The sequence below is a fragment of the Neovison vison genome, chromosome 5 (genome assembly GCF_020171115.1).
Source record: "Neovison vison isolate M4711 chromosome 5, ASM_NN_V1, whole genome shotgun sequence".
NCBI lineage: Eukaryota > Metazoa > Chordata > Mammalia > Carnivora > Mustelidae > Neogale > Neogale vison.
In genome coordinates, this window is record NC_058095.1 from 82518474 (window position 1) to 82537154 (window position 18681).

At 36.5% G+C, this 18681-nt stretch overlaps 1 protein-coding gene across 1 annotated transcript in view; it reads right to left on the reverse strand.

Moving 5' to 3' along the window:
* Positions 1-18681, reverse strand: part of PSPC1 (paraspeckle component 1) — a 76757-nt gene that overhangs the window by 34415 nt on the left and 23661 nt on the right. Inside the window, exons 3-5 of the mRNA XM_044249372.1 lie at positions 15747-15842; positions 11980-12176; positions 1834-1918 (exon numbers count right to left, since the gene is read on the reverse strand). Coding sequence (XP_044105307.1) covers positions 1834-1918; positions 11980-12176; positions 15747-15842 — 378 coding nt within the window. The remainder of the gene's footprint in view (positions 1-1833; positions 1919-11979; positions 12177-15746; positions 15843-18681) is intronic.

Genomic DNA, 18681 nt, shown 5'->3' on the forward strand with positions numbered 1-18681 from the left:
CTGCTTTTCCCTCTTCCTCTGCCTCTCTCCCTGTTCATGCTCTCTCTTCTCTGCCTCAAATGAATAAAATCTTTAAAAAATAAAACAAGGGTGCCTGAATGGCTCAGATGGTTAAGCGACGGCCTTCGACTCAGGTCATGTTCCCACCAGGGTCCTGGGATGGAGGCCCACATCTGGCTCTCTGCTCAGCAGGGAGTCTGCTTCTCCCACCCTCTCCCTCTGTCTGCTACTCCTCCTGCTTGTGTTTTCTACCAAATAAATAAAAACTATAAAAATAAATAAATAAAATAAGGCAGAGAAAACTTTGGGGCATTCAGGTGGAACAGTTAGTTGAACATCCAACTGTTGGTTTCAGCCAGGTCATGACCTCAGGGTCCTGAGATTCAGCCCCTGGCAGACTCCATGCTCAGAGGGGAGTCTGCTTGAGATTCCTTCTCTCCCTCTGACCCTCCACCCCACACTTGGCTCTTTCTCTCTCTCTAAAATTATTTTTAAAAAAGTTTTAGGGGTGCCTGGGTGGTCAGTCGGTTAAGCGTCTGTCTTCAACTCAGGTCATGATCCCAGGATTCTGGGATTGAGCCCCGTATCATGTTCCCTGCTCAACAGGAAGCCTGTTCCTCCCTCTCCAACTACCCCTGCTTGTGTTCCCTCTCTCTCTGTCAAATAAATATTTTTTAAAAGTTTTTTTAAGGGGCACCTGAGTGGCTCAGTGGGTTAAGCCTCTGCTTTCGGCTCAGGTCATGATCTCAGGGTCCTGGGATCGAGCCCCGCATCAGGCTCTCTGCTCAGCAGGGGCCTGCTTCCCTCTCTGTCTCTGCCTGCCTCTCTGCCTACTTGTGATCTCTCGCTCTGTCAAATAAATAAATAAAATCTTTAGAAATAAAAAAAGTTCTTTTAAACAAAAAAACAAAAGGTTAAGTTTTCTTTAATCTATCATAGTTCTGTTCATAACATTTCCTAACTATTTTGATTTTTAACAACTTTTAAGAGTAACATTTATCTCATATTTCACAATTAAATACTGCTAGTACAAGAAAAGCTGTTAATTTTTATTTATTTATTATTATTTTTTGAAGAGATTTTTATTTATTTATTTGACAGAGAGAGATCACAAGTAGGCAGAGAGGTAGGTAGAGAGAGAGAGAGAGAGAAGCAGGCTCCCCGCTGAGCAGAGAGCCCGATGCGGAACTCGATCCCAGGACCCTGAGATCATGACCTGAGCCAAAGGCAGCAGCTTAACCCACTGAGCTACCCAGGTGCCCTGTTAATTTTTATTTTTTTTATACATCTTGGATCAACCACTCCTCAAGGTCCTTATTTAACCTAGAAGACTTTAAGTTGACCATTACAGTTGCCCATTTTACACTGAGACTTTAAATACCCATATCCCTTATCATGTATTCCACTCCCACAAATCTTTTTTTAAGCAAGTTATCAGAAGCACAAAGATATATAAAAGCATTCACAATAGTATTATACACATGGAAAAACTACAAACTGAAACTAAAAACTAAAATGTTCATCTCTAGAAAAATGATCCAGTAAATCACAGTACATTCTTATAACAAATTATATGCAATACCTAAGCCCCTTATGTAAGTTCACAGTGAATGCAATCAAATGTCCAAAACCAGCTTAAAAAAATCAGTTCCAAAAATTATAATAATTTATAGAATGATTCCCAGAGTACAGTCAAAATATAGATACATTTTGTTATTTTTTCTATATTTTCCAACTTGTACAACTTGTTTATAGTAGGCAGTAGGGAATTTTATTAAAAACACAATGAAAACTACATATATTCACATATATATTACAATGATGTTCTTTTACCTCAGTTGTATTTGCTTCCGTTTTTGTAACTCTTGGTTTCTGAGTTCCTCCAAGCGTCTGAGTTCTTCTTGACGCCTCATGAGATCTATAAAATATTGATTACACATTAATATTTCTACCTTCCCTTTCTGTATTTTTTAATTCCATAATCACACAGGTTCTCTATTGCTGGCAATACATTTAGTAACTTATTCATACTCATACACCTAGCTTTTTTTGTATATTATTTTATAATGGGAAGATTATAAGCTATGTAATTAGTCAAATAAGTATCTTTTCTGGACCTGTTTCTTCATATGTATGAAAACAATAAAATTTATCCTAATTTTAAGAAATTAAAATGGGTAGTAACTGTTTTAATGTAAAGCCTGGAATATACTAAAAACCGAATAAATGGTAGCTATATTTTCATATATTTAGCTGGGAATATAAAGCCCAGAAAGATGCCTTGGGAGACATGAGCAGAAGGCACATAAGAACAAACAGTAAGAATAATGGGATACTGGGGCGCCTGGGTGGCTCAGTGGGTTGAGCCGCTGCCTTTGGCTCGGGTCATGATCTCAGGGTCCTGGGATCAAGTCCCGCATCCAGCTCGCTGCTCAGCGGAGAGCCTGCTTCCCTCTCTCTCTCTCTGCCTGCCTCTCCATCTACTTGTGATTTCTGTCAAATAAATAAATAAAATCTTTAAAAAAAAAAAAAAAAAAGAAGAAGAATGGGATACTGTTTAACTTCCAAAGAGTATTTCTGCCAGTAAAATTAGCATAAGATTCCTCCCACACAAAGTCAATTTCTTATGAAAAAAGGCAATGACAGAATTCTGATAAGTGGGGAAGGGCTGAATTCTGATACTAACAAGATTACTTTAAGCAAGATGAACAGGGACACCTGGGTGGCTCAGTGGTTTAAAGCCTCTGCCTTGGCTCAAGTCATGATCTCTGGGATCAAGCCCCACATCGGGCTCTCTGCTCAGTGGGGAGCCTGATTCTCGTCTCTTTCCTGACTGCCTCTCTGCCTACTTGTGATCGGTCAAATAAATAAATAAAATCTTTCAAAAAAAATTTAAAAATAAACAAGATGAACAGTCCCACAGTCACCAATCCCTGCCATATCATCAGGAACAGGGGTTCCAGAGTAGTTTAAGATTAGAAAAAGTACATCTTTGCCCATGTGCTATAAAAATCTTAGCAATATCTTACCAAACTATGTGTGCATACACATATGGATTAAAAAATATTGAAATACTCTGGGTGGCACAATTATTGGTTGCTTTTATTTCCCTTTCCTCTTATCACATCTGAAATTTCTAATGTAAACATAAATTACCTCAATTAAGCATTTCTTAATAAATCACTATATCAAAAACTTAAAAAACAAAATACTAACAGTTACAGTTATTCTACGTGCCAATAGCCCTAATAATATAACCATAACAAAGTGGCATCATATCCCTAACAAGGTAAACATAATCTTCCCCATTTTAATGACTGAAAACAGAATGAATTATGTATTACTTATGTCAAAGAAAAAAGATTCAGATTTATCAATGTATTATAACCATCCAGCAAGGGTAAGGTAGTGATCAGGGGATTCCAACAAGATGCCTCAAAACACTTAGCTACCTTAAAAACCATTAAAACCTACTACAATGATTTCAAACATTGAGACCATTAGTTGTCAACCTTAATTGCTTTTTAGAACTATCTAAGTACTTTTAACCAGAACAATTAAATCAAAATCTCTTGTGATGGAGACATCAATGTTTTTTTGAAGCACCAGAGCTGATCCACTGTACAAACATTGAGAACCATAAAACTATTAGATAACTGCGTTAGCTGGAGAAACCTAGTAGACACCAAAAATATATAATCTGCTTATATTCCTTAGAGGAAATGCTCCAATAAGCCAAAATACAGAAAGTGTACTATGATCACTAATTATCGAAGAAAAGCCTATCCGGTATATCCTGTAACAATTTTGTCATGGTTTTGCAGGTTAGCTGCTCTTAAATCAGGGACAGATTACCATATATAATAATGTAAAAATATGCATTACAGTTTCTTCCAGGAGTAAGAAAAAAACATACACATTTGTTTTCTGACAAATGGACTTTCTCCTTCTAAGCTGTGCCGGTTGAGAAAACTGCTTTAACCTCTCAGGTAGTATTTCCTCATCCATTAACACTGATATAATATAGCTCAAAGAATCCAAGAATAAAGTTTTCATAAAAGCACATTATCCAATTTAAGAGCACTATCAACTTAAAGCAAAACTACCATTTACATTCAGTAAATTATTTAAGTTGCTAATATCTGAAGTTCCTGAAATTTTAATAAAGCTTACATATTTGTATAGTGCCAAAGTAATACCCTATGGGGGAATAAGTTACCAAAAAAAAAAAAAAATATATATATATATATATATATATATATATATAGCTGGGATGTTTTCAATCTTTGATGCAGTACATCACAGTCACAAGGATTTTTCTTCAAAAAAAAAACAAAAAAACAAAGGCATCCAACCATACACATAAAGACATCAGCTGCAGCACTACTTATTACTAGGCCAAAAAATATGTGAAAGTTCTTTCCTAATTTAATGACAAAGAACATAAAATTACATCTATAATTTCAATATAATATAAATATATGGGAATATTATGGGAATAAGGACAAATTTAAAGTTTGATCTGGACTGTGTTTTCTCAATTCATATATACTCTCTGATCTAAGAGTCTATTTTCCAGAAATACAGGCACTGAATCTATAGATTTTAAGGGCGTATTTAGTCCCAAAGAAAAGCTGAAAACACTATGCTATTAAAACAAGATGTATCTTAATTACTAGAATGAAAAGACAGAAAAATATAATAAAGTACAATAAAATGTTAGTAACAGAATCTAAGTAATAAACACCTTAAAATTCCTTCAACATTATGTTTAAAATTTCTCTTAACAAGGGATGCATGGGTGGCTCAGTTAAGCATTTGACTCCTGATCTTGGCTCAAGTCTTGATATTGGGTTTTTAAGTTCAGGCCCTGTGTTGGGCTCCATCCATTCTGGATATGGAGCTTACTTAAAAAGAAAAAAAGAAAAGGAAAAAAAATTAACAAAATATCTGGGGCAGGGTTGGGGGCAGGGAACACATCCTGGGTTAAATTATTGGACTTGACTTAAGAAGAAAGAATCCACACGTACACCCCAAGGCTTACAGTAGCAATGTCCACAATAGCCAAACTATGGAAAGAGCCTAGATGTCCATCAACACTTGAATGGATAAAGAAGATGGGGAGATCTATATACATATACAATGGAATATTATCAAGCCATCAAAAAAAGAAACCTTGCCATTTGCAATGACATGGAACTAGAGGGTACTAGGCTAAGTGAAATAAATCAGAGAAAGAAAATTATCACATGCTCTCACTGATACGAGGAATTTGAGAAACAAGACAGAGGATCATAGAAGAAGGGAGGGAAAAATGAAACAAGACAAAACCAGAGAGGGAGACAAACCGTAACAGACTCTTAATCTTAGGAAACAAACCGAGGATTGCTGGAGTGAAGGAGGGTGGGAGAGATGCGGGTGCTGGGGGATGGACACTGGGGAGGGTCTGTGTTATGGTGAGCGCTGTGAATTGTGTAATACTATGAATCACAGACCTGTACCCCTGAAACAAATAATGTATTATATGTTAATAAAAAAATAAAATAAAATAAATAATAAGAAATAAAAAATAAAATAAAAGAAGAAGAATCCAAATCAAGTCACTTACGAGACAGAAAAAAATTCAGGCTTACTTCAGAGAAACATCCACACAGAAACATTCAATGTTAGAAGACAATGAAACATGCTATCAAGTACTTAAGAAAGGAAGAGAGAAAAAGATCATGAGTTTCAAACACCAGTTTAAAATATAAGGATCATACATAGTATTTTAGAAGACACAGAGTGCAAGGAATGTTGTTTTTATGAACCCTTCCTTAAATCATGAGGATGAACATCAATCAAATGAACAGAAAAGTCATGGCTCATCTATTTAAAGTAGGGTTAAGATTTCAACATGTTGAGGATTATCATGAAAGAACATTAAGCTGAAATGAAAACATGATATTTAAGAGTTATGTGCACTTCCCTGTTCCCTCCAGCATTATCCACAGCAGTGAACTCATGGAAACAACCTAAACGTCCATCAACGAGTTAATGGATAAAGATGTGGTGTGTACGTACACGTACATACATATGTACATACTCACAAAAGAATATTATTCAGCCACAAGAAAATGAAACCCTATGTTTCCAAACCATGGATAAACCCTGAGGGCATTACAGCTCAGTAAAATATGCCAAAAAAAAAAAAAAACCCACACAAAACAAAACAAATATTGCCTAGAACTTACATGTGGAATCTGAAAAACTCATAGAAACAAAGAAGTAAAAAAGTGGCTGTCAGAGGCTGGAAAGTGAGGTAAACAGGGAAAGGTTGATATAAAGGTAAAAACTTTCACCTGTAATAAGGCTTGAGAATTCAACATACAATGTAGTGACTACAGTTGATAATACTGTATTGTGTAACTGAAAACTACTAAGTAAAAACTAAATGTTCTGCAACACCAGAAAAATAAACAAAATCAGCTTTTACACTAAAAAGAAAAAACTTGGGGTGCCTGGGTGGCTCAGTGGGTTTAAGCCTCTGCTTCCAGCTCAAGTCATGATCCGGGGGGTCCTAGAATCAAGCCCCACATCAGGCTCTCTGCTCAGCGGGGAGCCTGCTTCCCTCTCACTCTCTGCCTACTTGTGATCTCTGTCAAATAAATAAATAAAATCTTTTTTTTTTTTAAGATTTTATTTATTTATTTGCCAGAGACAGAGGGAGAGAGAACGAGCGAGCACAGGCAGACAGAGAGGCAGGCAGAGGCAGAGGGAGAAGCAGGCTCCCCGCTGAGCAAGGAGCCCGATGTGGGACTCGATCCCAGGACCCTGGGATCATGACCTGAGCCGAAGGCAGCTGCCCAACCAACTGAGCCACCCAGGCGTCCCTAAATAAATAAAATCTTAAAAAAATGAAAAAGAAAAGAAAAAGAAAAAACTTAATGTCATAAATGTAGGCAAATCAGATGCAAAATAAAATTTGAGAGGAAAAGAGAATGAAGGAGGAATAAATTATGCCAATTTCCTTGGTTTTTTTTCCCCCCTTCAGTAATTAGGATCAAAAGACACTTAAAGGCAATTTACTTCCTCTACTTGATTTATCAGTATGAGGACATTAACATAAACATCGATAATATAATCCTAAAATTTCAGTGGTGGAAGAGGAGAGAGTAATAACAAATGTATGGCAGTTAATCTCATCTACTCAAAGTTTATAAACTATAGGAACAAAGATAATACAAAAATAACCATGAAGAAAACTCGAACTGCTTCTTATATTGATGATCAAAAACAGGGAGAAGGAAAAAAATAACCTATAATAGTATAATGGAATTTAGATCTAGAAAGGATTACATAAACATTAGCAAGGTACAAAAGTACAATTATTTCCGGACTTCAAGCTCTATTACAAAACTGTCATCATCAAGACAGCATGGTACTGGCACAAAAACAGACACAGAGATCAATGGAACAGAATAGAGAGCCCAGAAATAGACCCTCACCTCTATGGTCAGCTAATCTTCGACAGAGAAGGAAAGAATGTCCAATGGAAAAAAGATAGCCTCTTCAATAAATGGTGTTGGGAAAATTGGATAGCCACATGCAGAAAAATGAAATTGGACCATTTCCTTACACCACACACAAAAATAGACTCAAAATGGATGAAGGACCTCAATGTGAGAAAGGAATCCATCAAAATCCTTGAGAACATATGATAGTTGTCTTTCTCCGCTTGACTTAGTATTATCAACTGTAGTCACTACATTGTATGTAGCAACCTCTTCGACCTCAGCCGCAGCAACATCTTCCTAGGAACATCGCCAAAGGCAAGGGAAGCAAGGGCCAAAATGAACTATTGGGATTTCATCAAGATCAAAAGCTTTTGCATAGCAAAGGAAACAGTTAACAAAATCAAAAGACAACTACAGAATGGGAGAACAAATAATCCAATCAAGAAATGGGCAGAAGACATGAACAGACATTTCTGCAAAGAAGACATCCAGATGGCCAACAGACACATGAAAAAGTGCTCCATATCACTCGGCATCAGGGAAATACAAATCAAAACCACAATGAGATATCACCTCACACCAGTCAGAATGGCTAAAATCAACAAGTCAGGAAATGACAGATGCTGGCGAGGATGCGGAGAAAGGGGAACCCTCCTACACTGTTGGTGGGAATGCAAGCTGGTGCAACCACTCTGGAAAACAGCACGGAGGTTCCTCAAAATGTTGAAAATAGAACTGCCCTATGACCCAGCAATTGCACTACTGGGTATTTACCCTAAATATACAAACGTAGTGATCCGAAAGGGCACGTGCACCCGAATGTTTATAGCAGCAATGTCCACAACAGCCAAACTATGCACAGAACCTAGACGTTCATCAACAGATGAATGGATAAAGAAGATGTGGTATATATACACAATGGAATACTATGCAGCCATCAAAAGAAATGAAATCTTGCCATTTGCAACAACATGGATGGAACTAGAGCATATCATGCTTAGCACAATAAGTCAAGCGGAGAAAGACAACTATCATATGATCTCCCTGATATGAGGAAGTGGTGATGCAACATGGGGGCTTAAGTGGGTAGGAGAAGAATAAATGAAACAAGATGGGATTGGGAGGGAGACAAACCATAATTGACTCTTAATCTCACAAAACAAACTGAGGGTTGCTGGGGGGAGGGGGTTTGGGAGAAGGGGGGTGGGGTTATGGACATTGGGGGGGGTGTGCGTTGGTGAGTGCTGTGGGGTGTGTGGACCTAGCAATTCACGAACCTGTACCCCTGGGGATAAAAATATATGTTTATAAAAAATAAAAAATTAAAAAAATTAAAGTACAATTATTAAAACATATTGGTGTATCTATTAAGAATTAAGATTTACAGAATTTTTTTAAAAATTTACAAAATTTTGCTACGATCCATACATAAATATCCACTGAAGCACTGCTTTTACTAACTGGAAAAAGAACCAGGTATCAATCAACAGAGGATGAGTTAAATTAATTATATCCATTTAATAGTATCATGCACCCATTTAAAAGATGAAGCAGATCTTCTGTAGAAAGTACAATAGCAAAGATAAATAGGGGATTCTTTGGTTATAAATACATATACAGTATCTATTGACATAGTCAAGTTTTCTTTTCATTAAGGGATATACAAAAGAAACTATGATTCCTACAAGACAGTAGAAAGTGAGAGGAAGGAAGGGGAGGAGACTCTTTTTCTACATTATTTGAGTTTCCTATTTCCATGATAGGTGAACTAAAGAGCTGTTTGTTTCTGCACAGCAACAGAACAACGATTACCTAAAGTTCCTCCTCAACCTGAATATATCCTTAGAAATGCTGTATGAAATATAAAATTGTAGAACTAAAGTATAAATTTTTTAAAAAATTTTACACAAACGCTAAAATTTATCACCTGCAGACTTTTGCCAAAATACAAAATGTACTTCAGCAGAAGTAAACCCAGAAGGAGTAGGCTACACTACACAAAGTGCTTTCCTAATACTGTAAATCAAAATATTGTTAACAGGGGTTATAAAGAAACACACAAAAAGCAATGGGAAAAAAAAAAGTTCATGGAAAATAACTTTGCAAAATTACTCTGCTTCAAAAGTTAAGCCTTAGGGATGAGGCAAATCTAAGAGCTCAGAAGAGCTTTATGAGGCCAAAAGAAAAGTTCTTTGTCATCACTATATCCTCAAATATCTCAGTGTCTTCTACAGCTGACATTAAAAAATAAGTGAAGTAATGACTATTACACTCTTGTTTGTCATCATCAGCAACAAGTATCTTGTAGTACAAATGCTTCCATATTTAATCAATGTTATGTCCTAACTATAACATGACCTTAGACAGTGGCAAAGTGCCCAGCAGACTATGAGTAGAAAACAATTCATACTGAACAGAACTACTAGAGTAATCATGGGGCCCAGGAAATTAAATTTTAAAAAATTTCCCAGTTGATTGTGATGTATAACTAAATTTTAAAACCACAAAACCACCAGACTAGATAACCTTGAAAATCTCTCTTCCATCTCTAAGCAGTCAATGATTCTATAACCTTATCTTATAAAACAATTTAAAATTTTCTGCTAGATAAGAGACTTATATTATGCAATATAAATGAGTTCAATTTTCTTAGAAAAGTGAACTTACAGAACTGCCAAGTTTAGCATCCAAGTGAAACCAGAAATGTCTGACTAGTTTCTATAGTTTCAGCAGTTACTTAGTGACTTGATCGTGTATTTAATAAATATTTACTGATCAGAAAAAAATAAATAAACCCCAGACTTTTAGGAATCAAGAATCTAACAAAAGGACTGAAAGATGATCATATTTTTCACCTTTAAAAGAAATACTGGCTCTAGTATAAAGACTAGTTCAGAGGAGACCAGGATTAAATGACAGTCTAATAAGAAGGTTACTGAAGAAATCTAGGCATCCTGGTGCCTTCATCTCTAGGGGTAGCCAAGAGAAAGTAGGTACACTGAAATGCTAAATTTAAAAAAAAAAAATTAACAGCCAAATAGAAAGCAATCAAATGCTTATTTTAAGAAATATAAAACCTGGGACGCCTGAGGGGCTCAGTGGGTTAAGCCGCTACCTTCAGCTCAGATCATGATCCCAAGGTCCTGGGATCGAGTCCCGCATCGGGCTCCTTGCTCAGCAGGGAGCCTGCCTCTCTCTCTGCCTCTGCCTGCCTCTCTGCCTGCTTGCGTGCTTTCTCTCTCTCTCTTTCTGAAAAATAAATAAATAAAATCTTTTTAAAAATAGATATATATAAAACCTATTATGGATAGTTTAAAAATGAGTGACAGGAATAACCAGAAGAAATTATATGGAGAACTAAAGAACAGAAGAGATAAACAATAAAGAAAGATAGGCATAAAAGGAAACCACCAAGAAGATAGGGGATAAGTGAGCTTCCAGATATATTTAAGCAGCTTGTCATGTTAGGTATTTGACCAGTGAATATGAGAACAGATGATCACCCATTAAGACTGCTCTTAAAGGTTCACTGAGCTCTGTTTCAAATATTCTTGCCAACTACAAAGAATTCAGTCTGCATGAATCCCCATATTTATCAGCACACACAAATCTTTTTCACCCCTGCCAAAGAATATCCATCTGTAATCTGTAATCTTCTGACCCACAACACAATCTTAAATTGCCAGCGTTTGTCATAATTCTTCTTTCCAATAAACAAAATCTTTTTAAAAACTTTTTAATTCCAGTTAGTTAACATACAGTGTTATATTAGTGTCAGGTGTACACCAAAACAAAATCTTGATATGTGACTTTATGCCAAATCTACATACCCTGAGGTGCCCTTTTTTTCCTTTTTAAACACAGGGCTAGAACTCACAACCCTTTGATCAAGACCTGAGTTGAGAACAACAGTAAGACACTGTGGGGCGCCTAGGTGGCTCAGTCATTGGGCATCTGCCTTCAGCTCAGGTCATGATCCTGGGGTCCTGGGATCAAGCCCCACATCGTGCTCCCTGCTCAGTGGGAAGCCTGCTTCTCCCTCTCCCACTCCCCCTGCTTGTGTTCCCTCTCTCACTCTCTCTCTGTCAAATAAACAAATAAAATCTTTTAAAAAGAAAACAAACAAACAAACAAACAAAAAAAAACAAAAAAATAAAATCTTTTAAAAAGAAAACAAACAAAAAACAAGCAAATAAATAAATAAAATCTTTTATTTATTTAATAAATAAAATCTTTTAAAAAGAAAACAAACCAACTTAGCCACCCAGGCACCCAAAAACTTATTTTAATAAAATATTTTTGCTTTCTTTTTCTTTTTAAAGGAAGTTCTCTTAGAAAAGGGATATTTTTGTTTCTAACATAGTGGAAGTTCCAACTAGCTCAAAACTCGTAACAGGCAACTTAAATAACAGGTATCCCTGGGAAATATAAACAAGCCTTAAAAAAAAAAAAATACTTTATCTACATGAAAACCCATTTTTACCTTGCCTCATTAACATTAATTGGTGTTCGTGCCTAGCTGCTTCCATTTCTGCTTCCAGTTTCTCTTTGGCTTCTCTGATGTTTCTATCAACTTGTTCACGCTGCTGCTTTTCCATTTCATCAAGAGCCTTCCATCGAGATGCATACTCAAATTCAAAGGTTCCAGGTTGAGCAAAACGTGGTGGCTGTTCTCTTTCCCTAAGTTTACATTTAAAAACATACAGAAATGTATGTTTAAAAAGTCAAAACAAGTATGAATAATAAGGACTACCATTTACTAAGCACTTATAATGTTCATGGCACTGTGTCAGGCAAGTAAGTACTCCACATGATTTACCTCGGTCAGTATTATAATACATGTTTTAACAACCATGAGTTTAAGAAACTGCCCAAGAATGCAGATAGTAAGAAGAGAACCAGGACTCAAGCCTAAGTAATCTAATACTACAAGCTGCACTCCCCTAATTATCAACTTTAATAAGGCTTTCTGATTTTCACTCAACAAATGATTTTACATAAGATAATCTGCAACACATGAAACAAATATGCCCTAAATAGTCTAGATCAAATTTTTTTTCTAAAAGTATTAGTTTTTAGGAATAGTAATAAAAGCAGATAGTTGAGTGTTTCGTGCTAGATTAATAGGCAATACCAAAAAATAAAGGCTTCACTTATAAATATGTCTGTTCATTGCTGTACCTCAATTAACCTTAGCACAGTTATCTGGCATACTGTATACAATTAACATTTATTTCTTGAATGAATAAAAGATCAGCAAACAAATGACCAAAAATTAAGAAAAAAAGATTTATGAATGTACCTGAAATTCAAAGAATTTTTAATTATTCTTGCCTATCATAGCTTCTATAAAGAAATATTAATAAAAACATAATCCCTATCCCACCAGTAAAGTATAGATGCCTTATAATCCTAAATTTTAACTTTTATTTTAGGGAAAATGGGTAGGCAGACAAATTTGGGAGATAAAAAGGGAGGCTGTCACAGAAGAAAAGATATAATAACAAGAAACAGCATTAAAGATTTTCAGAGGCACATAAGGAAAATCAAAGTTAACCCCTGGTATTATATACCTAAAAAACCGACTTGGACTTTTTCCTTTGAAAACACTGACTGGAAAAGGCAAAGGAATAGAGGGTGGGAATCAACCACCTACTAATTTTTCTCAAAGAATTATCTGTCAGTAGTTCCTAAATCAGACTTTGACTATAATCACAAATACTAAAAAAATCTTCATTTTCTCCAATATGGATTTGAGGATTTAGAACTAAATTTTGAATCATGTTCCTTGGGCTTTGTGAACATTCCCTTCTGAGCATAACTCTTTAGTAGCAAAACTGGAAATATAATGAGATTTGTAAGGTTTGCTGGGTAATTAAATCATTATATAAATATTCCTATATGCATATAAATTCCACTTTTTGTAACACCCTTATAATTCCAGTTTTCTGATTCTTGAATCCCCAAGTATGCTCTAGTTCAAATTTGTAATGGTAAACTATAACCAGAAAAAAAGTCAAGTGACTAGGAAATCATAGTTAAGTCTTTGAAAAATAGCGTTATATGAGATATTAAAATGGTTCGGAATTACTAATGATTATACTACTGATCCTTCTCCACTAAAACATTTTCTTCCCTTGCTTCCAGGACACACTTCTGGTTGATTCCCTGCTACAGCAATGACTGTTCCACTCTTTGCTAATCCCTTCTGTGCGTCCCAACTTCTATATACTAGAGTATTCCAGGGCTCAATCCTTTGACATAGTTACATATCACATGCGGTAACTGTACCTCAGAAAGCTCATCTAAATTCCAAATGCAAATCCAACTACTTACTGGACATCTCCATTTGGGTGTTCGAAACCATGTCAAACTTACCATGTCTAAAACAAGGTTCCTGAACCTCCTCCCCCAAAACTGCTCAGCCTACAAGATTCTCTAGAACGATCATTAGCAGTTTCCATATTCCTGGTTACTTCTGCCAAAAACCATGTAATTATGCTTTTAACTCTCTTTCTCCCATATCCATCAGCAAAATCCAAAGTCTATTTTCAAACTATATCCAGATTCTAACCACTTTTCACCATCACCCCTATAAGCTCCCATTTCAGCAGGCTCCTAATTTACCATCCCTCCAATTCCACTCTTGGTTCTTTACAAATCTATTCTTAAAACGGTAGCCCAAAAGCTACTGTTAAGATTAAGTCACTATGCTGTTCCTTCCTTTCTCATAAAATACAAGGCAGTAAGGCACAACAATCTACACTCTTCCCAAGGTCCTATCCCTACCTCCTCCCTACTATTTCCCCTCCTTACTCACTATTGTCCAGCTAAACTGGCCTTTCTACTGTTCCTAGAACTTGCCAGAGTCCTCCCTCAAGGCCTTTATAGTTATTATTTCCTCCGCTGAGATCACTATTCTACTTCATCCCACTTCTGACCCTACATAGCTAGCTTCTTCCTTCCCACTCCTTCAAGCTCTTAATCAAACGTCACCCTCTCAGGTGGGCTTCCCCAACCACCCGTACGCTACAGCACACTACTCTGCTCCACAGCATCCACTTTCCCTTCTTTCTGCCATATCTGTTTTACTAATTTTATCTTTACCCTCCTTACCACCCCCACATAGCATGAATTTCTGGTCTATTTTGTTCACTGATACATCTCCTGCACCAGGCATATGACAAGCATTCATATTACTCATTTAAATCAACTGCAAAGAAAGCCATTCAACTGCACTAAAAAAATGCTAATTAAAATGATGTCTAACATTATTTATTAAAATAACACATAAAGTATCATTTCGAACATCTGCAATCAATCTTAAAATCATACGTTCATCCTTCTATCACAGTGAAGAAAAATACCTTTATACATACACCAAGAAGAGAAAATTGGTGTATTTATGGAAAACCATTTGCCAGTATTAATCAACTTTAAATATACACACACTGCTTTTACACCTTATGTTAGTAAGTTTTTTAAATAGTAATTCTCACAATTTAATACAAGTTTTATAATTTTTGGTTCCTATTTCTTGTATCTCCACCACCAGAAATATAAGCATCAGGAAGGCAAAAAACAGTTCAAAGTTGCACTGATAGCACGTGGATCAGTGCCTAGCACAAAAGCTCTCCGGTATTTATTGAATTCATGAATGCAAATATATTAGTTTTATTCAGCATAATGAACAAGTAACTGGTTAAAACAACAAAATATGGCATTTTATAAGAGAGATTTCTCAATTACTGAGCAAAAAGCAACTGGTAAAAAAATAATTCACATTCCAAAAATAGGCTACTTTTCTTTTTGCTTACTGTGGGCTTCACCTAGGTAAATAACTAGGATCTTCCAGGCTTTACCCCCACCAAAAGTCTCCCTTTAACTTACAGTACACCTAAATATACTAATTAAAGAAACAGTATACCTAAAATATACTAATTAAAAAATATTTTTAAAATATACTAATTAAAGAAATGTCTAAATTATATAGTTTCCTTGATATAATTACTGATAGCCTCCATCTACCTACCTACACCTGCCTCAATTATAAAAGCAGACTTTTCTAAGTTAATGTTCTACTCATATACAAAAGAAGAATAAAACTCCTGGTAGACCAGGACACTCTACTAACCAGATTATATGACTGAACAGAACACCTTATAATCCAACAATACTTGATAACAGATGTGATGTAATAAATATTCTTGATGGTAAATAAACAAAATATCTTTATTAATAAAATCTTACTTATGATATTGTTGGGTTTTCTGCATTAGCTTCTCTGGCAAGCCATCTTCATCATCAAACTGCTCCATAGGCTCCACAATGACTGGACGAGGGGTCCTGGGTAGGTAAAAGTGTAAAAGTTAATATGGTGTCTGGAATTAACATGCCCCTAGAAATTCTTTATAATAATTCCAAGATATACATGTGGGAAATTTCTCTCTTGAGAAAAATGTCACATATTCTTAAAATCAGTCAGTAAACATTTACTGCATCAAAATACAAATAAACATCTAAGTCAAAGATAAATGCTTTATAGAGCATACCTCACTCAAAACAGAGGAGTAAATCAACATCTCTGAACCTGCATAATCACTATAGTTAACTTTTACAAATCATGATAGAAAAGAATGAGTACATAATTCACATTTTCTGTGGAATCATCACTCCCATATCCTACCACCTCAAATTCCCACCTCCCAGCCTCCCTGTGCCTAACCAAGTCTTACTCAGAAAAGCCTTTCTAAAACCTAAAATGAGGGATGCCTGGATGGCTCAGTTGGTTAAGCATCTGCCTTCAGCTTAGGTCATAATCCCAGGGTCCTGAGATTGAGAAATGCATCGGGGTCCCTGCTCACCGAGGAGCCTGCTTCTCCTGCTCCCTGCTTGTGTGTGCTCTCTGTTAAATAAACAAAATCTTAAAAATAATAAAAATGAAAAAACCTAAAGTGACATCTAAAATACATGAGCCAAGCAACCAAGCAAAAGGGAACCAGAAGATAAAGACACGTTCAAGGTGGAGGTTGGGGACGGGGGAAACAACAGCGGGGTAATAGGACTTAAAAATCCTCCTTCTCTGCTACTTTCCCAAGTAAAACAAAAGGATGGGAAAACTCACTGAGGAAGACAAAACAGGAAAATGAAACAGCTATCAACAAATGATATGCTGATTTTAAAATTTTCGCACTATTACTCATTAACTTTGCTTATAAGGCTTTTATAGCCAAGCAGAGGATTTTAAAACCACAACTACTGAATACAGTATCCATGTGTGGTTTTTTTTTTTAATTTTTTTTTTAAGATTTTATTTATTTATCTGACAGATAGAGCTCACAAGTAGGCAGAGAGGCAGGCAGAGAGAGAGAGAGGAGGAAGCAGGTTCCCTGCTGGGCAGAGAGCCCGATGCGGGGCTCGATCCAAGGACCCGGGATCAAGACCTGAGCCGAAGGCAGAGGCTTTAACCCACTGAGCCACCCAGGCACCCCCCCATGTGTGTTTTTTAATAATACTCTCTTGTAGCTTAGGTTCGACTTATTTCCAAAATGATGCAAAAATATTTTTAACGTTTTTTTTCAAATGAGCAAATACTAGGACTGGTGCGTTTTCAGTGATAAAAGAATGCACTGGATTCAGTTTTTGTGAGAGGATTTTGTGCCCCATCCAAAGAATGAATCAGGAATGATCAGCTGGGTGAGAAAGAAGCACCCTAAAGATTTATAGATACTGTCAAACTATTAGTGATGACACCCTCATTGTCATAGCTGGGACTGCTGTCATTGCTATCATCACAACCATCTTCATATCATCTGAAGGGCATGGCTGCCTAATCCAGTCTAGAAGAGGCTTTGTTTCATCCTGGTCCTGCCTCCCAACTGTCACACTCAGAATACAGCTTATGCATTTGACAGGTTCAAAATGGCATCTGTACATGAAGATTCACACCAAGCTTTCTCAGGGTTAGGGCCTTCTACTGATACTAAAGCACCACCTCCAACCAGCTGTTTTGTTAATTTTGTCTACTTTTTGAAACTATGTAAGGCTAACCAAAAATAAAGAATCTTTGCCTATGTTAAAAGTTTTTTTTCCTTGCTACCAGTCTCTTACCATGAAAATAACTGTAAATCTACTGCAGTAGTAAATCTGTGCATTAACCCAAGGGCTAAGAGGTGAAGGGGTTTTCTAGATTCCAAAAGCTTCCCCTTACAAATAAATGAAGATCCTGAGAATAGCAGAGATTTTAAATCCTAAACTGCTACTAAATATAATTACTGGGGCACCTGGGTGGCTCAGTGGGCTAAGCATCAGACTCTTGATTTCAGCTCAGGTCATAACCTCAGGGTCTTGGGACTGAATCCCATGACAGGCTCCATGCTCAGCGTGGAGTGTGCTTCCTTCCTTTCTCTGCTCCTCCTCCCTGCTTGCCCGTGTTCTCTCACCCTCTCAAATTAATAAATAAAACATTTTTTTTAAAAAAAGAGAGAGAAAGGGGGGGAAAAGTGATCATTAAAAATGATTCCTGGGGCTCAGTGGGTTAAAGCCTCTGCCTTTCGTTCTGGTCATGATCCCGGGGTCCCGGGATCGAGCCCTGCATCAGGCTCTCTGCTCGGCAGGGAGCCTGCTTCACCCTCTCTCTCTCTGCCTGCCTCTCTGCCTACTTGTGATCTCTGTCAAATAAATAAATAAAATCTTAAAAAAAAAAAAAAAAAAAAAAAGATTCCTTGGGGGGGGCACCTGGCTGGCTCGGTTGGTACAACACGCAACTCTTGATCTCAGGGTTTTGAGTATGAGCTCCATGTTGGGTATAGAGATTACTTAAAAATAAAATACTTATTTTTAAAAATGACTCCTGGACTAGTAAAGACATTTAATTGTTTTTTCTTTGTTTTCTTTTCTTTCTTCCTTTTTTTTTTTTTTTTTTTTTTTTTTTTTTTTTTTTTTTTTTGGACAGAGAGAGCCAGAGAGCACAAGTGGAATGAATGGCAGAGGGAAAAGGAAAAGCTGAGCAGGGAGACTCGGGTCCCTGGGATCATGACCCGAGCCAAAAGCAGACGCTCAACTGACTGAGCCACCCAGGTGCCCTGCTAGTAAAGACATTTTAGAGAGAAAAGGAAATAGAAGCAAATGTGGAATACCTTGGAGTGATGGACACAATGGGATTATAGAAACCTCAGATAAACTG